This window comes from Hesperophylax consimilis, chromosome 20 (assembly GCF_061612785.1).
Source record: "Hesperophylax consimilis isolate HC1 chromosome 20, BYU_Hcon_1.0, whole genome shotgun sequence".
Taxonomy (NCBI): Eukaryota; Metazoa; Arthropoda; class Insecta; order Trichoptera; family Limnephilidae; genus Hesperophylax; species Hesperophylax consimilis.
Window position 1 is genome coordinate 20,754,526 of NC_142855.1, and position 27,445 is coordinate 20,781,970.

General features: G+C 34.2%; 1 protein-coding gene and 1 long non-coding RNA gene across 2 annotated transcripts; one reads left to right on the plus strand and one right to left on the minus strand.

Annotated features, from left to right (window-relative positions):
• Positions 1-11,152: 11,152 nt before the first annotated feature.
• On the minus strand, positions 11,153-12,498 carry LOC149414310 (uncharacterized). Its single transcript, XM_089643872.1, has 2 exons — positions 12,374-12,498; positions 11,153-12,277 (listed from the first exon to the last, which is right to left on the minus strand). Exons 1-2 carry the CDS (start codon positions 12,496-12,498, stop codon positions 11,437-11,439), a joined length of 966 nt encoding a protein of 321 aa, XP_089499998.1. The 3' UTR covers positions 11,153-11,436.
• A 2,620-nt stretch (positions 12,499-15,118) lies between these two features.
• Positions 15,119-22,129, plus strand: LOC149414311 (uncharacterized). The gene is made up of 4 exons (XR_016304030.1): positions 15,119-15,245; positions 16,586-16,782; positions 21,343-21,492; positions 22,045-22,129. It is a non-coding gene; the product is annotated as an uncharacterized LOC149414311 (long non-coding RNA).
• Positions 22,130-27,445: the final 5,316 nt, after the last annotated feature.

The following is a 27,445-nucleotide window of genomic DNA, read 5'->3' on the forward strand; positions in this document are numbered from 1 at the left end:
CTATAGCGAGGCACAATGATATTATTATGTATTGATTTTCTTAAATTATGAATAAACCAATAAACTGAATACATTTTTATTATGACAAAGTGTGTAAACAATGTTTAAATCAAAATACTGCTCTTTCATTGTAACCATACAACTGTAATATTGATTTAAAAGGATATTAGGGCTTAATAAATAAATCAATTATTGGTTCCATCAATTATTTTCCCCTCATCCATTTTTTTTCGATACCTTTGCGTTTAGATATAAAATTATCACTATGATTTTATTTGCCATTCTACGGTCATACAAAGGTTTGATATATATATACAAATTTATCATCATTTTACATATTCCGATATACCCTATGTAGATTGACCTTAAGGTAGCTGTCAGTAGTGATTTTTCGTCAAATATTGGTGAATTTCATCAACTTTCAAAGTATCCCCCTGAAATATTGGCAATGTTTATATCTATGATGTATATCTCATTTTAAGCCTTATTTCCTCGTTTTGCACGTTATATAAAAACATGGTTACAAATCTCCAGTTCTAATTTACAATTATTTAAAAAGTAGCACCATGATTTTGACATCGTGAAATAGGCTCTCTGTATAATTCATCAAATGAATAAAATAAAGCCAACACGGCGACTATGCTTATTAATAATTGTAGACAGTTAATGTATCTTCCTAACGTAATACCAGTTTTTGTGGTAAATTTATTATATAGTATAATACAGTGATTTCAATTTTGACACGTCACGCACTCAAATTTTAAAAAATTATTTTCTAACCAAACTTTTGAAGAGAGCATAACGTACAAAAAATTATTTTCCCATTATATTCTTGCATCTGTGGTTATCAAACAGGCCATAGAGAACATAAAAACGTAGAAAATATTCTATAAAGATATTTAAAACTGCCACTGGCGGCAATTTCAAATCACAAAAACGCTAATTTCGCGCATTCATAAAGTTTAAGATTTTTTAATAATTTATCTATCAATTCTAAAAATATAGAATAATTATAAAAATATAGGTGAATTCATTGGCTGTATAGCACTACAATCAGTTTTATGTCTCCGTATTGAAATTCGGAGGTTTGATTTTTTTAATGTTGGCGGAAAATATTCAAATTCGTCGCCAAAAAACCGCGAGCAATCGGAGAAAAAAGTTTTTTGACGCGCGATCGTTCGAGTGGATAATATTAAATATGAGATGATTTTAAAAGAATCATCTTTAGAGCTATTCGAAACATTCGCAAAAATCAAATCCATAAAAAAATCATAACTTAGCAGGGGTACACTGTTGCGTTTGCTCAGCTACTACGTGGCGGGCCGGATCGAAAGAGACTGGTTGAGGGATACCTTTTGGCCATAAAAATCTAAAATGGCGGCAAAAGGAATAATGTTATATTGTATATTTTGAACTTCTTACCACCTCTCCTGATTACGCTTCGTGACTTAGTAGGGGTGGCCGGGTTCTTGATTATAATGGGTAATTATTTAAAATGGGTAATCAATGGAAGATTGAACGCGGTTGGAGATAGCAAAAAACTGTCCAAAGAAGCGAAACTCCACAATGGAGTGCTGGTATCTACCCTAATATATGGAAGTGAGGCATGGAACTGGCAGAAGAAGGCTGAAAGTAGTTGTTTGTCTTTATATTCAAATTCGCAAGTATGATTTTTTATGTGACACCTCTCACTAGAGCGCCCCTGTCTTTTCACTCTAAATACAGAGAAACTATGTCGCGAACCGGTTGGGCAGCGTTATGAGGCGGGTTAAGGTAGGGGCTGTAGGAATGAATTTATTAATGCTGGTCTTAAAGAGGCGCGAATTATATGGAGGAGGAAAAACAGATGCTGATAGCTTGTTCCACATGCGAGCCGACTCACGGTAAAACGAGTCGGAGAAACGACCCGTTCATATATAGATAACATCAACTTTACTGTGAACCTGTGTTCCGTTCGTGTCCGTCGAGTATCAAGCACGTGCACAGTGCACTGGGGATCAATGCTGCGAGCTCCTTTTAACAGGCTCTTATAAAATACCTGTAGAATAGACACAGCATACGCACATTTCGTCATACATGATTTTACTGCACATATGCTTCAGGGATCTCATTTCTACAGTATTCTGTCTACTTTCAGCCTTCTTCTGCCAATTCCATGCCTCATTTCCATATATTAGGGTAGGTACCAGCACTCCATTGTGGACTGCTAGCTTCGCTTCTTTGGACAGTTTTTAGTTAGCTCCAACCACGTCCAATCATCCATTAATTACCCATTATAATCAAGAACCCGGCCTCCCCTACTAAGTCACGAAGCGTAATCAGGAGAGATGGTAAAAGATACAGGTTCAAAATTTCCTACATAACATTATTCCTTTTGCCGCCATTTTAGATTTTTATGGTCGAAAGGTATCCTTCAACCAGTTTCTTTCGATCCGGCCCGCCACGCAGTAGATGGGCAAACGCATCCGCCGCCAGGACCTAGACTAACCTCACCCTATGAACCCGTGTACCCCTGCTAAGTTATGATTTTTTCATGGATTTGTTTTTGCGAAATTTTCGTTTCAATCTAAATACGCATACATTTCTTATAAACAATTCAAGCAACACACGTCATTTTGATTTGAAACGGTACCATTTCACAGTCATTTCATGCGATATTCGACTCTAGAGACTAATACTTTGAGTTCATTATCACAAAAGATTAAGGAATCACATAAAACCTTGTGATGAACAGTCCACCGATTGCCCCTTGATTGGTTCATTTAGTAAAACCATATATAGGGACACAGATCAACTTTGTCTAATAACTTCTTACCTGGATCAACATACTACGGGAATAGATCAATATATATGAGATCAACATAAGTATGCCAATTTGGGTAGATCAACATAAATTATGCATCCGATTTCCATACAAATTTTGAAAATTTTATTAACAGTATATCAAATGGTTTTTCTGGCAAACTGGCAACATTGATAATTATTGTACCACTGTTGCCAATTCATTCAGATGTATTCCACAATAGCCAAGTTATATGGTGTTAAAGATGTATCAACTTAGTCTAACAACTTCTTACTGGATCAACATACTACGGGAAGAGGTCAATATTTATATATATATATATATATATAAAATTGAATATTTCTTTATTCGCCCCTTATGGACTCGAAAACTACTGGACTTATTTAGCTAAATTTGTTCTTATTGGTGCCAAGAGTGTTTAGAGAGTAGTTTGAGTGGTAGAAGAAGTTGCGGACGCCCGAGGACTATATCCGCACTGGAATGAGATACGGAGTCGATATACAGTAGTGATTGGTGGAAGTCGGGCACTCTTGATTAAGACATTAGTATTTTTTTTTTATTCTTTAGAATAACACTATTTCTAGCTTAAAAATATACATAGTTTTCAAGTACACTAGAATGTACAATATTAACCCTAGATAACTAATCGCTCGTCGAGGCGACGACGCGCTACTCGGCGAAATTTGAAATCACCTACTTCCCCCCGCTCCCAGACCTTGACACTTTCATTACCTTCCTAATTTGAGTAAACAGTGCAGCACGTGACGCGATTGCGGCCACAAGCATACTAGGACGTGCCCTAAACTTTAGTTATAACAACAATTTTATCTTGAAGCTACGTACATTCATATATTCTTGTATTTATTGTTAATGGTGGCGAATCTTCTACAATAGAAGCTCCGGTTCCATCTACATCAAACGTGCCTAAAATTTGCTACCTGTGTCCATCCAAGGCCCGGAGGATGACCAAACACCGTTGCACCAGATGTAGAAAGGCTATTTGTGGTCCACATAATGTTGACATGTGTGGTCACTGTGTAGACTGATATTTTGATATTAATTTGTTCATTATAAACCTTACTTTTGTGCCATGTAACAAGTTCCTTTCTTAATTAAATATTTTTGATTTATTTCTAGTGTTTTATTTATTGCGACGAAAGTGTAGTTACAATGAAATAATGAAAACAGTTTAGTTATCTAGGGTTGATAATTTACGCCAAAGTATTTAGTAAATAACAAATCAACATGCCAGATCCACATTAATTATTGTACCAACCCAGAATACGATATAAAATTCCCTTATGTAAATTACTGTTAGAAGGCTTTGTAGATGCACGCACAGATGGCGGTGCATGGAGCTTGCGGAGAGGTCCGCAAGATGGAGCCAGTGGCCGGTTGTCGCCATGGACAGTGCGAGGGCTCTCGGACAATCTCACTTGCCCAGGAGGGTGATTCTCGTTCTTTTAGCCTTAAGCTAAATGATAACATTCGTCAACGACTGCTATCGTTTGCGGAAGATAGCAGTCCGTCGCTTTTAACATCTTTTCTTAACTACTAAGCCATAAATATACCACTCTCTACTAAGCGATTCCCGATCTTCTGATATCCTTACAAGTTGGATTTTGGAGAGACCTAGTAAAAAATCCTAAAGAAGCGTGGTTAAGAGCATCTTCGAAATTGTTAACAGATTTTTGAAAACACAAATCGGTGAAATATAATTAAGTGACGCAAGGTTTCTAACTAAAACTTAAGAAAACAATTACTTTATATTATAATTCATTTTAATAACTGCTTATTTTATTTATGAATGACATAAATAAGCCATTTATCAAAGATTTACGTTTTGTGAAAAGGTACTTACCTCGCTGGATAGTAATGACTTTGGTACAGATTCACCACTTCTAAAGTGACGTTTGCTGTCGAACTAACGCCGCTAACTGTCACCCAAGTTGATTTATGTTGTCACCGTTTTCGTGTTCGTTTGCTAATTAACTTGACAAAATTGCTTAAAATGAGGTAAGCAAATGCTATATGTTGTAAGTAAAAGCATGATATCATTTAGATGCTTTTCATCCCAGACTGAAACGGAATTAATAACGTATTATGTCTGTGTACAATTGAACGATTGCATTTTTAGGTTACCTTTCGAATATCATATTTTTTTTTACTAAAACGAAGTGAAAAGTGAGACAGCTATTTTATTATTATCTTTCGAGTACATCATTGTGTTTGAAACCTAAGAATAGTGTGTAATAGTTACATTGTCGTAAAATTCTGCTGCAACAGAGTGGCACGGTCAAGACAATTCGATAAATGCTGCTGGCGGATCCATGATAGCCGAGCCAATCTTTTAAAATGGAGACATTTAAAACCTAGGAGATTAATTAAATAATGCTGGGCCACACAAGACTATAATCGAATGGCAAAAAGTAAGTTTATTTATCCACTTTGAATAGTGCCTGTTTGACAATGTGTAGTGCGTTTGATTTATGTTCTGTAATGAAATATTCGTTTCAGGTGTGGACCACATTCAAATCTAACATGAGGACCAAGTTTGCCATAATGCTGAGAGACCACCTGCACACTGGTAACACCTCGGTGAGAATAATTCTCACTGAGTTAGAAGCAAAAATTGTCGGTCTCATTGGCAGAGTGTCAATTGAAGGACTAGATGTGCCCAAAGTCCTTCCCAATGACGATGTACGAAGTTTATTTATGTTGTATGGCGCTATATCATGTTTAACAAGTACACGACTGATATTGTGTGTCGAAATGCATAGCGGTTAAACACAAGATACCTTTGGCAGAGAGGATATGGCCGATATATTTGGCCGAGTCAAAATACCTGATATGTGTATACACAAATTTATTTGTTAGTTTATATAATATGTTTTACTAAATAATCAAATTTCATAAGATACAATTTGATATGTTTATTTATTTCATAGAGATCTCTTCTTGCACGTGGATGTCGCTGATGAGCCTCCTGTACTTGTAGAGATGCTCCTCCCACAGTAGACAGACCTCCCCCTCCCCAAGCCAACCCAGAGGCCGAGGGGAAGACCTCGATTCGTAGCAGGTAATTCTTTATACAGATAAAGTAGCTTCACGTCCATTTAATCTAAGTTCGCAGGAAAACCAAGCACGATCGTATACATCAAGTAAATAAAACAATAAATAGTTTTGTTTATTTATATGCATTTAAATTATATTTTATAATGTTCGTTAACAAATTAAACTTAATAACAATAAATAAAAAATAAAAAAAAATAAGAAAAATAAAAAAAAATAAAAAAAATTCCTAAAATCAATTCAAAATTAATATATATCAATTTAATAGTTATTAATTTTTTCAGACCGAAACGAGAGCAGAGCTGATGAGAAGCTGATGGATCAGCAGAACGGCGCTATGTTGGTGAAGAAATCTGGTTCATCGATTCTGCTTATCCTGCGTGGATTGTGCTACACGACATATTAATTTATAATTCTGGTCGATCGTGCAGACTCATACAAATATTCTTTTTGTTTTTAAATCGAATATAATATATCAATATCTTTGAACTAAATATAATGTTTCCCGTTCTATGTTAAGGGAAGACAATATTATTTGTTGTGTACTTGTTTTTGTTGAAAAATTATTTATAATTATGTGTTGTCAATAAAACGTTTATTATGTACTACATTTCATGAATTATTTATACCTATGAGCTATGAGTTTTCCTATTTCATGCCAGAGTTCCATAACACAAGGAACGCAGCTTCATCACTTTGCATTTACATCCAAGGTAACCAAGTTCGGATCACAAATCTGAAATGTTAATTTTTTATTATAATATGACTTTCTTGTGCATATTAAATTACACAAAATGAAGAGCTCACCATTTGCACGTTTAAGGAGCATTGCAGTACATATATTCCTGTACTGCAGGACCAACGATAGCTATATGAGTAAAGTCAATTTCTCCTATATTACCAGAGAAAGGATCACCGGACTGCTCAAATATTTGTCTGGCCTTTTGCCTATCTGCAGCAGTCAAAGGAAATTTAACCCACGTCTGGAGTAGTGTGTCGTTGATAGCCGATGAAACATTTAATATGCATCAGCTAACCGACGACTGACACAGCCAAGCCCCACTCGTGACCTATACCTCTCTGGTACGAGCCCACAGCGTAAAATCTTACTGCAGTAAGTACCTGTGAAAAATTCAGCTATTAATAGTCTATCTTATTTTGTCATGGATTACATAGTTAATTGAATGTACCTCTCACCTGTGACTGGAGAGACAGTCCATGCTTTCTTCTCGGTTGTAAGATAGGGGATAACGAGTTCATTAGGAAGTGGCCAATTTCCTTGGATATTCTGAATAAATTCAGGAACTCCGTTTGCCCCATTTCCATGGGATTTTGGGCGTCTCTTAAGATACGGAAAGGGATTCTTATTTCGTTGTGGTTAACTTCAAAACCCACAATTTCGAGCGCCAGCCATCCTGCAACCATTTTATCTGAAACTTATCATTATTTATGTAGAAATCCTCAATGTTATGTGTATTTTATTGTAAATTAAATCACTTTTATCTGGCTTTCGACATGTTACGTACTTTACAAACATCGCAATTACGTTATTCAATTCTTTTAATAGCATTATTGTGCCACAAACAAGTCACTAATCATGTTTACAGTTATACTGGATATACTTACGATAATATTAAGTTTTTTCTTGTTAAAACTAAGCAAATATTGCTAATTGTCAAAACGTCACACTTAAATGAAGCAAATTCTCAGCGAATGCTAGCGTGCGGCCGGCGAAAGACAGCTCGAGGGGTACCCTTTGCGGAAGGCTATAAGTTTTGGCGCGCAATCGAAAATCTGAGGATTCCATCTGTCATCGAGAGAACCGGAATCGCTTCATACGAATAATCCGAGAAAAATCGTTAATTTGAATGAAAGGACGATTTTAATGTCGTTAAGTAGAACGAGAATCGCCCTCCTGGTTCCGTCTTGGTGGAAACAGTCTCTTGATTTCGTAGACGCATGGCACTGCTGTGGTAATTGGTTCTAGCCCAAACAAATATACCTGAAACAGAATATTTGCGACTTTCCAATCAAAGCATTGATACGAATGCTGATACTTTTAGAAACCTCTTGTTTATAGTAACGTTACGTACGTCTCTTAATACGGTGAAATGCGGCTACTTTGATGGATTTTGATTTTATTTTTACAACAATTTGGAAATCGATAAAACAAATGGTTGGAAAATTAAACTTAAAGATGACACTATTATTGCTTATCGAATAAGACCTCACCTTGATGTTTGTAGATTTAAATTAATAAAAAATAGGACTGTTAAACGCTTTGTCCCTCTTTTGACAGCTAGGTCAAAGATAAGTGCATCACTAGACGGTTAGTTTCTACATTTGCATTATGGTAGGTACTGGAGCATTAAAAATAAAAATATTTTTCAGTGTCTAATTTCACCAATGGGCCGTTTTCGCAAGATTTTGGTCGCTATAGGCGCTATTGTTCTACCGGTCCAACTTTTTGTGTTTAACTGTCAGATCCCATACATTTTTTAGGCCGTTTGACGCAATTTAGTGTTTTATATTACAATAATGCCGTCAACCTGTTGTAGTGTTCCTATGTGTAGACATAGGGGTGGGCACGAGTTTCCCAAAGATTTAAAGACTTAAAAGCCAAATGGATTCATTCCATCAGACGTCTAAAATGGGCACCCACTCCTTCATCTGTAGTCTGTAAAGCTCATTTCAGATTATGTAGTCAATGATATTAACCATAACAGTAAGTACATCCCTCATTTAATTAATATCTTACTATAATTGAATACCCAATATAATATAAAGGAATAATATAATGAACAAGTAAAGAAACATTTGACATAGAATGCACAAAATTTTATACACAATATTTTGCCTTTCGCAGTTGACATTATTTAACAAACGTACCTAATAACCGTAAATACAAGTGTAGTCAATCACAACTAACATTAATAATTATGGTAGACATAATATCTTATTTCCTTTCTTTAATGTAACCATATTTTTAATTATTGCAATAATTTTATTACACAGTTATCAAACTGTCTGGCACGAGAATTCTGGGCAGCTGATTCTTCATTGTTGGAAATCTAATTTACTTTGCATTTCTCGTCCAATGTCTGTGTATCTCTTAATTGTAATTTAATTTTCAGTAGGAGTGTTTTAGGAAAAAAAATCAAATTGGTATTATTTCTTAACGTAGACCGTTTTGTATTTTATATCATGCAAGTATGGAAGTTTGAGCCTAATTTTATTTTCAGATGTACTGTACAGGCAAAAGCTACTGAAAGGTGTAGTTCCTTCAATATTTCCCTGGATAAAAGAAGAAGGAAGTAATTTAGAATTAAGAAACAGACTGGAAAGGCATCTGAAACGTGAAAAAACATATATAAATTCTACAAAACCAAAACCACAAGATGAAGCGGCATGCCTGTGAATCTACAAGACGCGGCGTTGCCTGTGAATATAGATGACGTGGCAGTGGAAGTCATATTGCCTTTTGATACTCCGTGTGATAGACCGACTCTAGATAAAGACATTCAGACAGATAATAAAATGGAAAGGTTAACAAGAGAATTTACAAGTCAAACCATAAAACACTCTGAGTTCAGTATAATGACATACAAGAAAGACCCTGCCTCAATTCATTTTTATACCGGTTTAGAGTCATACGAGAAAGTGCTGTTTGTTTTTCAATCCTTAGGACAAGCCTCACACTGTTTAAAATACTTTTATGGTAATCCTCCCAATTATATAAATGCATTTGAACAAATTTTTTTAACATTAATGATATTGAGAACACACAAAACATTTTTTGAAATTGCAAGAATGTATCTTATATCTATTAAAGACGTTTCTAATATTTTTATTACATGGGTGAAATTCATATCACTGCAGTGGAAAGAGCTCAACCTTTCGACATCAAAATCAAACGTAATTTTTTTTCTCCATCTGATTTTAGAGACAAATACCCTAACACGAGGTTAATGATTGACGGTACGGAATGTCCAATTAAACGGCCTACACTACCGACTGCACAGCAAGCAACCTTTTCTACCTATAAAAACAGAAATACTGTTAAAGTACTTATCGGTGCTACTCCTAGTGGCCTCATAAATTATGTGTCTCCAAGCTATGCAGGCTCTGCCAGTGATCGCCAGATCATTGAAAAAAGCAACCTTTTATCCCTGTGTGATGTTGGTGATTCTATTATGGCTGACAAAGGTTTTAATGTCCAGGACATCTTCGCACCATATGGTGTCATCATAAACATTCCTACATTTTTCAAAAAAACAAACAGAATCACTTGGAGTGTTTTAGAAAATGACAGAAAAGTTGCTAGCAAAACGGTGCACATAGAAAGAGTAATAGGACTTTTAAAAACATATAAAATTTTGAAATCCCCTATGAACTATACCGAGACAATACTTTCATCGGATATAATATTTATATGTTGCATGTTGTGTAATTTTAGATCAAGTATAATAGATAAAGATGCTTAATAAATTGAATATAAAAAAAAATGAGTGTGCTTTAGACCACACGAGTGAAGTAAAACTTCACTAACTTATGCCAGGTACACGCTGTATATAATGCTGAAATACGGCAGTACTCGTTAGCTAGCTCTAGCTCCTTCTCCTTCTCCCGCCTCCGGTCACTGTTTGCATCGATTAAGACCCTCCTCCGATCACCGTTTCATCGATTAGCGTTGGCATGTGATTTTTCGTAAAGCTTTTAGGCACCAGTTTACCCCCCAAGTGTCGAGCGTGCGTAAAGAAGTTTTACTTCAAAAACTGTTAATGTAAATATTGTTCAAATTTTAGATTATATATTTTAGATAACTTCCCGAAGAGCTTATCCATCAGCGCGCACGATTTCTAACTTAACCCTTCTTTGAAGTTCCTTTTGTTATATGTATTGAAACAAATACACAGGGTGTTAAGGGACCTACTTGACTTACTTTAACCAGTAATTCCTGACATTATTTGGAATAAAAACCGTTTCTTCTAATTTAAAAAATTCTTTTATTTCTCGAGGTCAATATGAAAAGAACAAGATTACAGACATAATATATAAATCTGTCGTAAAACATTTACAAACATTATACACATAAAAGAACATATCAGTACAACAAATAATTAACATTATACATAAATTATTTATTGTTTTGGCATTTTTTTTTTTTTTTTACATCCTAAATAACCTTGTGTACAGTCAACCTGTTAAAATAAAGAAAATAAGATTAGCAAATTAAATATGCAACTAGTGCAGAATAAAAACAAAAATATTTTCAAGTTAGTTTGTCAAATCAATGCCTTCAGAAGGCGAAACAGCTGCCATGCATAGTAATAGATACACTTAGTAAAACATTTCAAATCCTATTTTATTTAAAATAATTATATTAAAAATATACAAGATATTATTTTTTCAATAATAATTTCGGATGACATGTATTTATATTATTACTTATTTACATTCTGTACAGTCATTGGAGGTTGTCCACCGCTTACCCGCACTGGTATCAGTAACATAAGGTTACTCCTTCAAGTCTCTCACAAGCACGCTATATATAAGAACGTTTAATAAAACGAAGCTAGACCTCCAATGTCCGTGCATATGGTGTTAGGTAGCAGTATGCAAGTGCTTACAAATACACAAGACAGAGAAGTGGAAGTATTTGTTACAAGCTCAATTTTTCTTATCGCTGCAGCCTCAAATTTTGATCCATATTCTAATGATGCAGCTTTGACAACAAAAACTTTCAAAAAAGATCCTGCCAGATTTCTATGATTAGTTTTCACCGTACTTTTACATATTTTGCCGAAATTTGAACTAGTTAGGCGTAGGCATCGTTCAGTGAACCAGTTTTTAGACTTACCCTGAAGTCTAGTTGAGGATTCAATCAAATCAAGTTCTAATTGTGATTTTTTATAAATCTTAAGGAAAGAATGTTTAACAGTTTCCCTTTCATAGAAATGATCAAACGTGGCAGAATATTTGTCTGCCGGTGGAATAATTTCCATGATAGGCATGTGCCTTAAATTTGAATTATGTGCAGAAAATCCTATGGCTAAATTACGGAACATAGTTGGGTAATTTTTGTTTTTAATCGAAGTAGTTAGCCTAAGATCAAAATCAAGGAGCTGTTGTTGAGACAACTGCTGTTTTTTTAGTTGCAGATATTCCGCTTTTATAGGCGCACCATGATATTTCCTTGGTGTATGAAAATTTTGTAACATGCTTGTACAACTTTGTTGAACAAAATTTTTTTTATTTTCACTAAAATCTACTATTCCATGTAGAACTACAAATACGTGCTTGCAATGTGCATTAGACCCCAAGCCGGCTGCGCACTCACATTGGCATTCCAATATAGTATTACAATTACAGTGTATATAGACAGCATACGAAAGATGTTTCCTGTACTATGAAGCACACTTTCCTAAAATATAGGTTGTGCCATTTTCATGTGCACTTCGAACACTCAGCAAATATTGTTCAGAATACATATTTAACGCTTTGTCGGTGTTCTTCAAACTTTCCCAGGAAACACTGAATTTATGTAGTTCTTCCCGCGTCAGTGCTGGAATATTGGAGGCCATGTTGATGTCTTGAAAATCTTCCGGCTTCGGCGTAACCATTTCCAAGACATCTTCGTCTGCAACGCCAGCAGGATTGAAATTATGAAGTTTATCATAGTCTTCGAGTTAAATAAAACGCATTATGATAATAACTATTGATAAATTAGAAAAGAAATTATCGTAGGCAATATAAAAAAAGCAATAGTGGTGTATTTACTAACCTTTCTACGAGAATTGCTTTTTTACCAACAGTTTTGGCATTACGTCCTTTTAATTCTTCCTTCAATTGGAAAATAGTCCACTGACCGTAATTTCTGTGCATTTTACTTACAAATCGAGCAAACTAGGTTTTTTGTCGGAAAACAAATTGCAAATAGCTATCGAAATGACAGATCTTTGGAAGACCACAGTCCATAAATATACCACTGTCTAGATCGATATCTTCGGGCTTTTTTTATGTAACGGAATTATACAGTACTTAACCACAGATATACAAGCAGTACCTACCGTGCGGAGCAGAGCAGTACACAAGGTAGAGGAAACTCAAGGCCATTTAAAAAAGATGCGACCATAGACAACATAATTGCTCTCAGCCTACTCTGTTCATTCACTAGCCCAAAAAAAAAACTATTATAAAAATAAAAATGTCCTTGAAGCAGAAAAATGTCGAAATGTTTTCCGAGGGCAAGGTTCATCTGACTAAGAAAATGAACTTTTACAGTTTATTTCTTTAAGATGAAACTTGTTAATCTGAGAAGAAGAAACCCAAAATTACAAGAAAAATTCCAAAACATGATTGTCCGACAGTACGACGATGAATTCTGACATTTTTCTGCCTATTTTGAACTCATTGTTACATATGTTTCAAAACTTTAATTTCAACAAACCAATAAGACAATACAGGATAACACTAATCAATAACATGAATAAGTTGGTCGATATAATAAATAACATTTATACGTCGTTTAGGAAGACATATGCAGAGTATGTTACGTAATAACCTAAAAACTGTCAATTCACTTTAAACTTGAACTTACGTAGGTAGGTTGAATATATGTTTGTAACTCGCTAACACTATACTGGCTTATATTGTATGTTTATCACGAACAACTTTAACACGCAATATTTTCGACGCGAAATTTTAGTATTTCGGCAGCAAATGACAACCTGCGTGTATAAATAAACCACTCTCATTTCTGTTGGAATGATTGGAAAACTGTCAAACGGGAAAATTCCGTCATCTCTTTCTGTTACACGAGTCATTATGGTAGAGAGCGAGAGATCAAACCAATCCTTCTGCTCTAACTAATGAGATCTGAGCTTTTAGCCATATTATTCGTTTTCTATAAGAATTTTGAGGTGGGCGTGGCGGTTTCAAATGAGTTTCAAGGCCAAAGCTTAGTTAAATGCCCCTGCCTCAGTCCATAGATTTGGTCGACAGAACAGGTGACAGGAGGACCGGTGCTGCCATCTCTTGGATATTTTGAAATCACTCAGAAAACGGCCCATTGTGGAAAAAAAAAATTGTACTGTATTAATCAGACGAATTAATAACTTTCTAAAAAAAATTTTTTTCGATATACTTAATGCAAAAACTTATGTGAGCAGAAACGATAATTTTGAAGAATACTCGTATAACATGAAGTGTTCGAGGATCGAACAAGGGTTGGGATAGCCGTATTTTCAAGGGCTATTCCACACAGATAAAGCATGGATAAAGCCTTTGGCTTATGACAGGCGAATGCGATAACACAATTTGTAAGGTTAATTCACAGTCAGCTTACCGGGTGGCGAACGAAATCTGCATCTCGAGAATCATCTGTCAGCACTGGAACGGTGATCGTTGTACGGTAGCACTCGTTATTTTGAATTGGTTGCGATAAAATACGTATTAAGGGATTATTCCTATAAATAACCGGCGATAGTATACACATTGGTTTTGACAAGACGAACGTTTCGATGCGATTGTACGGCTCACGGCACTCCGTGATTATGGTTGACGTGTGTGAATTCAAACTGTACAGTTCAAATTCTGTCCATACTATTGGTTAGCACACGGCCTGTCAAAAGCAAATCGGCGTGACGGAACATGAAGTGATCCAAAAATAGTACATTCTCTAACGGCACGACGGCGAAAAAAAACCAAATGTTAAATATGTTTTTGGTACAAAAGTTTCCTTGTTAAAACTTAATATTTTTACTGATGAACCTGCTGCTTGGAAATATAACAACTGCGGAATTTCTTCCGTGAGTTGAGAGTTTCCAGTTTTGATCGCCGTGAGGTTGCAATTAAATTTTGTAACGGTATTTCAGTATAAATTCGGGTCTAAGTTTATGAGTTTTAGTTTTTTGGGTCCTGTCGCTTACAAACTGAAATGAACCTTATGGTCGGTTGAAGTTGAGGGGCAGAGTGGTCGTTTTTTGCCTGCAGACCACCGTTTTACTTATTTTGCGCGACGGCTATGCGGAATTCGCCCGAATCATACGATTTGAATTTGCTCAATCAGAGGGCTGAAACCGTCCAAACGATAGCGTTAAAATATTCTCAGATTTATGTAACATTTACCTAAATCAAAATATCTAAATAAACATACAAAAGAAACTCAAATTATTTGATAAAAGCAAATAGATAATTTACTGTCTATGACTTTATTATTGTCTATGTACAACTTAGCAATAATTTTGACACATCCTTTCTTCACTGCCAGTTGTTCCATCATGTTTCCAATCTGTAACTCTACATAATACCCTTTCAACGTTTAACCCGCGCAGTTAAATTTATCATCCCACACTTGTGATAGTTATTGGTAAGTAATAATATTCATATTTATTTTGGTAGCAGCCGTTATTCCAAATCTAACTGAACGACCACTGATCTTTAATTTGAGCTATGGCAGGCTAAAACAAACAACCGCGATGTATCTAACGTGACCTAGTTTCGTTCCTATTTATTCTTTTTTTAATGAATTTCTACACACTTTTCTCATCTAGAAAGTGCATTTTTATTCAATTCCCAGAGTTTGGCGTGATCTGCATTTCACCCCTAGTTTCTTATACCAAGTTGTATGATTAGAACATGAGTAGAATAATTAGATGTCAACCTTGACTTAAGCACTATTAAAGTGAGACAGCAACACTGTTTATATGCTTCTATGATAAGTCATCAAACTGACAATTCAACACACCTCTTAAAAATCATATAAGGTCAATAATAGTGATGAAACAAAATTTAGGCTAGATATTTAAGCTAGTGTTTGCATCTCTTTTCATGGCTTTCCATCACTTTTTAAAAAATGTATGTTGAGTTTTCATTTTGATTAGTTATCCAGTCACCAAATTAAATAAATTTATAAGCCGTTATAATTGCACTAATGATACAGAAATTAAATAAAAATAATTCATTAAATTTGCGTACCATTTGCGCCAGTTTGCTTGTAAATAATTTCAAAAGTATGTCATACAAGATGGTTGCCAGGCATTTGGATATGGCTTCAATGCCATTCATAAAAAATCGCTATAATGCTCTGTCCACGGCTTTTAGTTAAATGCTACGGTATATCTGCTCACTCTTTCTTCCTCTAATCCAAGTCTCTGATTGCTTATACGTCAGTCATAGTAATATCCATTGTTCTCATATCGTGTATTGACAAAATCCATTATGGTGTACGAATGTAAAACGAATTCTTTAACAATACACTCAATCTTTAGAGATAGATATTGTAATGTATTATATGTTGGGTTATTGCACGATTGGTGGCGATTCTCTCAAATTTCAGTTATTTGTGAAAAATTCAAACATGTATTCAATTTTTTTTATAGAAAAAGTAAATTTCTGATTCATTACTGAAAATAGTACAATCCTTAAATACATATTTGCATGCCCTAAACTAAACACTTCATTTTCCGAACACCACTATACCCACTAACGAAAATATTACTTTGGAAAATCACCACCAGAAGCATTAATGAAATTCTATTATTGTTCTCTTCTAATTTTGAACACTTTCAAGAAATATGTTAGAGATATCAGTAACAAAAAAAACTGTTTCCCCTATTTCCCCCTGTATTTATGTGTGAAAAAAACTTTTGTTAGTAAAAATAAATAAATGTAAAGGTCATTCACTTTCATTATCACTGATCTTTTCAGGTATGTTTGTTTTGGTTTGAAGCTATCGCTACCACAGGGCAGTGCCATGAATCTACTAAATCCAGATAATGTTTGCATCAAGACGGAACCAGGGCCCCAGGAAGAAGACGGTGAAATACCGTACACGGATATAGACATCGACCTCCAAAATGTAAAGAATGAATGTTTGCAATATACGGAGAGTATTCCGTCAGCCAGTAAGTTGCATATGCTAAAAATTTAGGACATTAAATTCATGTCGTGTTTTGAAATGTCATTTTGAAAAATTTGAAATGTCGTGTCGAAAATTTATTTGTGACATGATTTAAGTTACATTCTTTATTGTATGTTAAAAATACACATATATTGATGGAAGAAAACGTCATTCCTAACTACCATACTCCGCAATGAAAGTGCTCAAGAAAAAACGTTTTTTTATGCTGAAGAATCGGAAGAATGTCTGAAGCGGACATCTTGGTGTTTCTTATTTCTTATATAAACCATATTTTTTTTTTTTTTTTTTTTTTTATTATTTATTGAGTTAGTTTATACAATTGAATATAAACTAATATAAACAAGATCATATTTCATTTTGTAATTTTACATATTTTTACAATAAATATAACATTTCTTTTTTAATACATTCATTCTTCCTTCATTCTTCAGACTTTCAGGCATTTCATCATACATTTTTAGTCCTTTGTACATTAGGCAGTTCTGTGATTTTGTTTTTTTCATATGTGGCAATCTAATCCTATTTACATTTCTGGTTTCGTTATTATGAACATCTCTATTAAAAACAATTTCATCCTTAAAATATTTTGGCATTTGGTTGTTCATGATTTTATGTACAAAAATTAACACATTAAATAATAGTCTCTTTTTTATAGAAATCCAATTTAGCTGTTCTCTCATTTGATCTATGCTTGCGTATTTTCCTTTTCCTAGTAAACATCTCATAGCTCTATTCTGTATAACATCTAGCTTGTTCAAGTTTCCTTCATTGGCCAAATACAACATAGTAGAGCAATAATCTAAATGTGGAGCAACTATAGTTTTATAAATCAGCTCTGTAGTGTTTCCATTTAGTTTATTTCTTAATCTTCTAAGAAAATTGACTTTTTTAGATACCTTCTTTAGCACATATTCTAAATTTGCTGCGAAAGTTAGTTTTGAATCTAATATCACACCCAGATACTTAATTTCATTTACTATTTCAATTTTTTCGTCATTAATTGTCAATTTTAACTCTGTGTTATGCGTTTTGTTGCCCATTTCCATATATTTTGTTTTGTTGATATTCAGTTTTAATTTGTTTAATTTCAGCCATTTCGCTATATTTTGTAGGTCTTCATTTAATTTATTGATTGCATCTATATACTCTTCACATGAAATATAGATTAATGTATCGTCTGCAAATAATCTAATTTTGCAATGTTTTATGGTTTTAATTATATCATTAATGTAAATAATGAATAGAATTGGACCTAATACCGACCCTTGTGGAACACCGAGGTTGTTTTCTATCGGTTCTGATTCTGAGCTTTCCACTTTTGTTACCTGTTTTCTTTCATGGAGATATTCTTTGAAAAGATTTAGAGCTACTTCAGAAAGACCTATATCTTCTAATTTTTCCCAAAGTTTTTTTCCTTTCTATCGTTTCAAATGCTCTTTTAAAATCTAAAAATGCTGCAATGGTGATTTTTTTATTATCTGTTTCTTTCTTCCATGTATCAATCACAATGTTTATTGCAGCTTCACAAGAGTTATTATTACGGAATCCTGATTGTTCGTCACATAATATATGATGTTTTTCCAAATACTCGACGAGTTGTTTCTTTATTACAATTTCTAGTACCTTTTCGTATTTTGGTAACATATTTATAGGTCTAAATTCTTCACATTTTCTGGTATTAACAACTTTCGGAATCGGGATCACAATAGATGTTTTCCATGTGTTTGGAAATTTTCCACTTCTTAACGATTCATGTATTATGTTCAGTAGATGAGGTCCTATCACTGGCATTGTATCCCTTAAAACTGTAAAACTTATTCCATCTGGACTCTTTTTTTATTTGGTGCTGTTTAGAATCTGTAAAAGAAATGTTTCATCAATCTCTTTAAACACAAGTTTTTCTCGGTTTAGGGGAACATTTCTCACGCGGTTGTCTTCCTTCAGTATTGGTATACTCTGATGTAATTCCGTTATGCTGTTTACAAAATATTTGTTGAAGCAGTTCTGTATGCTACCCTATATCTGATGTGGAAATTCAATGTCATGTTTCATCCCTTTATCTTCAGTTTGCATTAATCCTTTTATGGTTTTCCACATTTTTTTAGTGTCTCCTTTTTCACAGATAATTTTATTTTTGAAGTAATCGTTCTTACAAACTTTCAGTTGTTTTGAGTATTTATTTCTTGCATTTTTGAATGCTTTCCAGTCTTGTGAGTTTCTTGAGATTTTTGCAATTTTGTACAGTCTATCTCTTTCATATTGTATTGATTGTAGTTCTATGTTATACCATTTATTTGTTCCTATTATTTTAGTAGTTTGGATTGGTATTAACTGGTCGATTACTTCTTGAAGGTTATTTATTAATGATTTAGACTTTTCACTAAATTCCATTTGATGAAGTTCATTCATATCACCCAGAAGTTCAATTAACCTTTCACTGTTATATTTTTTATAATTTCTGTATTTTATTACTTTGCTGGTTTTCGTATTAGTTCTTTTTGTGTTATCTGTAATGTGGATAAGGTTATGGTCGGTTATTTTTGGCTCATCTAGAACTTTTACATTCAAATCTTATCTGTTGGATATGACAAGGTCAATTAACGTCCTGGATTTATCCGTTATTCGTGTCTCACTTTTAACAAGTTGTTTCATTCCCGATGCTTGGATAATTATTTTAAGTCTTTTAGTATATTTATCATTCAAATTTTTGAAATTTATATTTAAGTCACCAGTTAGGATATTGTCTTCTTCTTTTTCGAGGTTTTGGGTGAACCAGTTCTCTATAAATGATAGAAAGTCTTTGGTACTTGCATTTGGAGAATGGTAAATTACTCCGTATACTCCTTTCTTATATCCAGAATTTATCCTGATCGCTAGTATCCAGCAGTTCTTTTCGTATTTTGTGTGAGAAATAACTTCATATAATATGTCTTTTTTGATAATTATTATTGCTCCCCCTGTGTGTCTACTGTAGGAATCACAGCGTATTGTTGTATATCCTTGAAAAGTAACTTCGCTGTCTTCAATATCGCATGTTATGTGAGTCTCGCTTAACATTACAAGTGCAGGATCATTTCGTTCAATCAGTATCTGGATTTCTTCATTATTCGATATCAGACTCTGAATATTTAAATATATGATTCCTTGCAGTTGGTTGCTTTTTATAAAAAAAAATTACCTTTTTCTTCTCCAATTCCAATTTCCTTTTGTATACTGAACATTCGAAGCTCCATGCTGGATGATTTGAGTCTAGGTTTATCTTCAACTTGTTTTTAGTATTAATACAATTATTAATAAAAATATCATACCATGTAAATTTTTATATTTACCTATTTTGAAGGTAATAATTAATTTATTTTATTGTTAAGGAACATTTACAGACTATAACCATGAAAAAAAAACAAATGTCAACAGTCCACTTAAAAATGTTCACATCATTCACAGCCCCTACCTTACTCCGCCTCACAACGCCGCCCAACCGGGTGGTGACATAGTTAAGTTAGTTTGTGAGGTGTCACATAAAAAAAACAAAAGAAGTTTAAGTGTCATTTTACACTGTGTATTAAGAAAAGATAACAGCAAAACGTGAACAAGGCAAAAAAAGAGATATAAAAAATTAAAAAAACATATAGATCAATATGTGAAATCAAAAACAAAGAAACATTCTCAGTTTATAAAAAAAAACAAGAAACATTCACAATCTATTGCTAATTTGCTTTTTAAAATAAGAGAGACTATTTGCATATATATCTATGTAGTTACACTCAATAGAATAGTACAGACGACAAATTCGAGACAATGAATTGAAGTATGCTATATTGTTCTTAAAAAATTCTAGATGGAATAAATTATGCCTTCTTAAATTACGTCTATGAGGAACTTTAATAAGAATATTGCTCAGACAATGAGATGCTTCAAGCTTGTCATGAACAATTTTGTGTAGACATATTAAGTCAGCACATTGTCTTCTTTTATCCAGGGTCGTAAAGTTGAAGTTTTGGAGTCGTTCCTCGTAAGACTGGAGTACGGCATTTAGTCCAAGTTCAAATGATAACAATCTTAAATTTTTTTTTGTGCAGATTCAATAGTTTTTTAATATTTCAAGTAGTGTGGGTTCCAGATAGATACCACTCCCATATTCCAATATGCTTCTGACCAATGAGTGGTACAAGGTTATATTGGATTGGGGATTATTGAATGGCTTCGATATTCTATGTATAAATGCAATCATTTTCAAGGATTTACTCGTGATATATTATCAATATAATATATAATCAAAGAGAAAAAGATATTAAAATAAACGAATAACGGTCACAACTTGCAATTGAACCCAGGATCTCTTGTATTTCTGGGACAGGCGTCCTTAATAAAAACAAGTCTTCAAAACGTCGTGTTAATCCTGAATTCAGTGACATTTATCTTTTTATTTCTCTCGATCTTGTTCTGTTTCATGTTTTTATTTTATTTAAATCTTTCTACTAACACAAATACGTTTTGATGTACATCCATTATCGATATAAGTATTGTTGTTTTGTTTATCCAGGTAGCATTAATTTGGAGACAGTTACCATCAAGGCGGATCTTCGACCCCGAGAAGATGAAGGGGGATATCCTGACGTGGAGATCGACATTGACCTGCCGGATATTAAAAAGGAATGCTTAGAACGTTTCGAAAGAATTACCCACACATCAGGTAAAACCGATTATTGAGAACACGTCAAACAATTCGTGCTCTCCAATATTTTACATTTTTATGAATTCAAAGTGCTTATGTTTTCTGGTATCACTCTGTTCTCTCCGGTATGGTTTAGCAATGTACGTATATTTTTCAGGTTGCATAAATGTGCAACCTGTAAAAAAGGCGTTAACCATCAAGGCGGATCTTGTACCCCGAGAAGATGAAGGGGGATAAATTTCCGTGGCCTCCGCGATGTTAAAAAAAACTACTTAGAACGCTTTGAAAGCATTTCCCAGACTGCAGATCAAACCACGTTTTTATGTAAGTTTTAATAATTCCAGCTGCTTGTTTTGAAAAACAAGTTATTTATTTGATTTTCTTAAAATTACCGGTTTCGCTTAGTACAAGCATTTTCAGTACGATGATAAATCAACACACTGACGACTTATCACACATTTTAAAAGTGTGATAAAGCTAGACAAATCTTATAACCTATTTACGCTGTACGTAGGTTATAAGACTTGTTTAGCTTTCTATATACGTATTTTTTTCCTAATTTGTCGACAGATCTAAAGACGCATCCTGTGGAAAAATCATTATTTTTCTGTTCTCAAAAGAGCAGTCTGACGAGCCACACGCCGACTCACAGTGGAGAAAAACCTTTTTTATATTCCGAGTTCAACTATTCATGTTCCCGTAAGAGCCATTTGAAAGACCATATATTGACTCACAGTAAGGATCAACCATTTTTATGTTCCGAGTGCAACTATTCATGTTTTCTAAAGAGATATCTGACGCTCCACATGCTAACTCACAGTGGAGAAAAACCTTTTTCATGTTCCGAGTGCAACTATACATGTTCTTCAAACAATAATTTGAAGAGACATATGCTGACCCACAGTGGAAAAAAACCTTTCTCGTGTTCCATATGCAACTTTTCATTTTCTGAAAAGAGCAATCTAAGGAGCCATATTCTGACCCACAGTGGAGAAAAACCTTTCTCATGTCCCGAGTGCAACTATTCATGTTTACGAAAGAGCGATCTAAGGAGGCATATGCTGACCCACAGTGGAGAAAAACCTTTTTCATGTTCCACATGCAACTTTTCATGTTCTGAAAAGAGCCATCTAAGGAGACATATGCTGACCCACAGTGGAGAAAAACCTTTCTCATGTCCCGAGTGCAACTATTCGTGTTCACTAAAGAGCAATCTAAGGAGCCATATACTGACCCACAGTGGAGAAAAACCTTTCTCATGTTCCGAGTGCAACTATACATGTTCTCAAAGGAGCAATCTAAGGATCCATATGCTGACCCACAGTGGAGAAAAACCTTTTTTATGTTCCGAGTGCAACTATACATGTTCTTCAAACAATAATTTGAAGAGACATATGCTGACCCACAGTGGAGAAAAACCTTTTTCATGTCCCGAGTGCAACTATTCATGTTTACGAAAGAGCGATCTAAGGAGGCATATGCTGACCCACAATGGAGAAAAACCTTTTTCATGTTCCATATGCAGCTTTTCATGTTCTCAAAAGAGCTATCTAAGGAACCATATGCTGACCCATAGTAGAGAAAAAACTTTTGCATGTCCCGAGTGCAACTATTCATGTTCACAAAAGAGCTATCTGACGCGCCACGTGCTAACTCACAGTGGAGAAAAACCTTATTCATGTTCCGATTGCAACTATACATGTTCTTCAAACAATAATTTGAAGAGACATATGCTGACCCACAGTGGAGAAAAACCTTTTTCATGTCCCGAGTGCAACTATTCATGTTTACGAAAGAGCGATCTAAGGAGGCATATGCTGACCCACAATGGAGAAAAACCTTTTTCATGTTCCATATGCAGCTTTTCATGTTCTCAAAAGAGCTATCTAAGGAACCATATGCTGACCCATAGTAGAGAAAAAACTTTTGCATGTCCCGAGTGCAACTATTCATGTTCACGAAAGAGCAATCTGACGCACCACATGCTAACTCACAGTGGAGAAAAACCTTTTTTATGTTCCGAGTGCAACTATACATGTTCTTCAAAGAAACATTTGAAGAGACATATGCTGACCCACAGTGGAGAAAAACCTTTCTCATGTCCCGAGTGCAACTATTCGTGTTTACTAAAGAGCAATCTAAGGAGCCATATGCTGACCCACAGTGGAGAAAAACCTTTTTCATGTCCTGAGTGCAACTATTCGTGTTCTCAAAAAAGCAATCTAAGGAGCCATATGCTGACCCACAGTGGAGAAAAACCTTTCTCATGTCCCGAGTGCAACTATTCATGTTTACGAAAGAGCGGTCTAAGGAGGCATATGCTGACCCACAGTGGAGAAAAACCTTTTTCATGTTCCATATGCAGCTTTTCATGTTCTCAAAAGAACTATCTAAGGAACCATATGCTGACCCATAGTAGAGAAGAAACTTTTGCATGTCCCGAGTGCAACTATTCATGTTCACGAAAGAGCAATCTGACGCTCCACATGCTAACTCACAGTGGAGAAAACCTTCTTCATGTTCCGAGTGCAACTATACATGTTCTTCAAACAATCATTTGAAGAGACATATGCTGACCCATAGTTCATAAAAACCTTGTTGATGTTCCATATGCAACTTTTCATGTTCTCGAAAGAGCCATCAAAGGAGCCATATGCTCACCCACAGTGCAGAAAAACTTTTTTCATGTTTCATATGCAACTTTTCACTTTCTCGAAAGAGATATCTGACGCACCATATGCTGACTCATACTGGAGAAAAACTTTTTTCATATTCCGAGTCTAGCTATTCATGTACTCGAAATAGTAGTTTGACACAACATATGCTAACTCACAAAAAGGATTAACTTTTTTCATGTTCCGATTGCGACTTTTCTCGAAACGGAAATTTTATGAGACATATGCTGACTCACAGTGTAGAAAAACCATTTTCATGTTCCATGTTCAACTATTCATATTTATGAATAAAAAGAACAGTAGAAAATAACCTTTTTCATGTTACGAGTGCCCCACATTGATTTACTCGGGAAAAACCTTCCTCATGTTCCAACTGCAACTATTCATTTTCTACAAACGGATGACTTTAAATTCACTGCTGTTCCCACGGTGGAACCTGGTTCGTGTGTTTATATATACATGTTAGATATTTGGATATTGTATGTTTAGATATTTATGTATATTTATAATATATATATATATATGGATCGAAATTTTCGCTAATAACAATGGATATTTTAATCATATGTCTAAAATGTCTCGATCATACAACGATCTTGCTAAACCACATACTAGTATAGATATTTTCGAAAATAATATAACTTATTTCAAAAGATTTTAATTTTTATTTAATAAAGAAAGACAAACATTCCCGGGTTACGAATAACCCAACAATGTTTGAAAATCTCCTACTAAAACCACAGAAAGCCGAAAATGTTGCTTGTGTTGTGATGGAGGACTTAGCCAGCCGACGAATCGAACACGCGATGAAGATATCTCCACAATCTCTGTACCTACAAAAAAAAAATATTTTTCGATATTTGATGATTTGATATTGTTGTTTTTGCTTCTGTGAATGTGCAAATGTGATTGCTGCAGACGCATTAGTATTTGCACGTTAAGTTATTTTATACTTCCCACAAGATTGTACTTTAAATATCCTGTTTAAGCTTCAAGAAAAATTAAAAAAAAATATATTCTTAATAAAAATAAAACAATTTGTCCAGTTCACAAAGACGAATTCTAAGGAAAAATGATTTCGAACATTCTAACATTCCTGAAAAGCAAAATCATTTATCAAGAATATATTGTTCAAAAGATAATCATTACTACAAATCAATTGTAGAAGATAACGAAATGCAAATGCTTTGTGATCATGTCAACCAGCCTACTTCTTTTGTTAAAGATTTAATCAATCAGTCTACTCCATTTACTGATGGTTTGGTAAACCAGCCTTCTTCATTTGATAATGAGGTGGTTAGCCCGCTGTCTTTATTTGCTAACGATTTTGTCAACCAGTCTACTACATTTGCGAATAACTTGGTCAACCAGTCTTCTTTATTTGCTTATGATTTGGTCGGCCAGACTACCTCTATAGCTTATGATTTGGAGATCCAGCCATCTTTGTGTGCTGCTTTGTGTGATTTATTCAACCAATCATTTAGTCAATATTTTTACAAAATTGGCTCGAACTTAGCAAATAAAATCAAACAATCTTCATTTACTGCCGAATAAACAGTGTGGAATAAAAATGTCAATTAAGAAAACTCCCTTAACATAGTCAAGATAACAAGTGAAGATATAAGAAATACCATAGCCTCCCTAAACACAAATACCTCATCGGGAAATGAACTCTTATCAAACAGAGCAATTAAATATCTTCTAAATGCTCTAATCTACCAACTGACGTGCCTTGTAAATCTTTCAATAAGAAAAGGTATTTTTTCCACACGTCTTAAAATTGCTACGATTATTCCAATATACAAAAGCGGTCCCAAAAATGATATATCTAACTATCGTCCATTTAGTCTATTACCTACACTTTCGAAAATATTGGAAAAAGTAATAAAAAAACCGATGGTTAAATTTTTGGATGAAAATAAAATATTATCAACGACGCAATATGGTTTTAGGGAAAACCTGGGTACTGGTGATGCTGTAGCTAAAGTAAAAAATACAATTATAAAAAAACTGGATGAAGGTAAAAAATGCTTGGCAGTTTTTATTGACCTTCAAAAAGCTTTTGATACAATTGACCATGTAATACTATTTTTAAAATTAAAGTACGGAGCAAGGTCTCACTGTACTCCAAAACTGGTTAAAACAAACTCCCTTACATTAAATTTGAGTAAAACTAAATATCTAACATTCTCTAAAAACAAAAGAGGTCAACCAACGAATGAGCATACACTCAAATTACATGAATGTCTAAACAAATATCCGCAATGTTCTTGCCCGCATATAGTACAAACTAAAACAATTAAAAATCTTGTGATCGCAATTGACGACAAACTTCATTGGGATGCACACATCGAAGGAACCTCAAAAAAGCTAACAAAACTCATCTATTTCTTCAAAAAATTACGAAATATCTTGTCAACTACAGATCTAAAGAGAGTATATTATGCTCTATGCCACTCTCTATTGGAATATGGAATAATAGGATGGGGCTCAGCATCATCAAAACATTTTAAACAACTAAAGAAAACTCAAAATTGGATCATAAAAACCTTATTAAAGCTCCCCTTAAGGACGCCAACTACTGATATTTTTAATCTGTTTGATGTTCCAAGTTTACAAAAAATCTATGCTAAAAATATTCTAGTTTTTTTTTTTTTTACATTATTTCTGGCTTTCACCCTTCAAGGGTGTTCTTGGCCATCATTTAAAATTATTGAGAAATGAAAGGTGAATTTAAATATTAATTTTATTTAAGTAGGCAAATTTCAAAATTATAATGTAAATTGGAGTCGAGTTCAGACTTAGAAGAGATGAGATGTTGAATGGAGGGGAGGCAATTTTAGATAAGGCTTGATAGAAGAGAGGATATTTGTTTAGAGAGGGACAACCAAAAAATATGTGATCTAAAGTTCCCACTTCTAGACCACAGAATGTACAATCTGGGGAGTCAAGGACGTGAATTTTAAAAAGGTGGGAAGGAACGGAGCAATGTCCGATCCTCATACGAATGAGTGAAGAAATTTCTTTTTTGGAAAAATGAGGGAATTGCTGAAACCACGGTTTTGATGGAATAGTCCTTTGTATTGAGGCATAGCAGGCTCCCTTGGATTGGCTAGCAATGTGCCAATACTCTGTCCAAATATTCTAGTTCATCACCTAAAAAATAAACCAGAGGCAAACCCCTCTCACGATCATAAAACCAGAGCGAAGCAAACAGACATACTAAATATTCCTAAATGTAATTCTACATTTGGACAAAGAAGCTCTGAACTTTTAGCAATAAAATTATATAATAA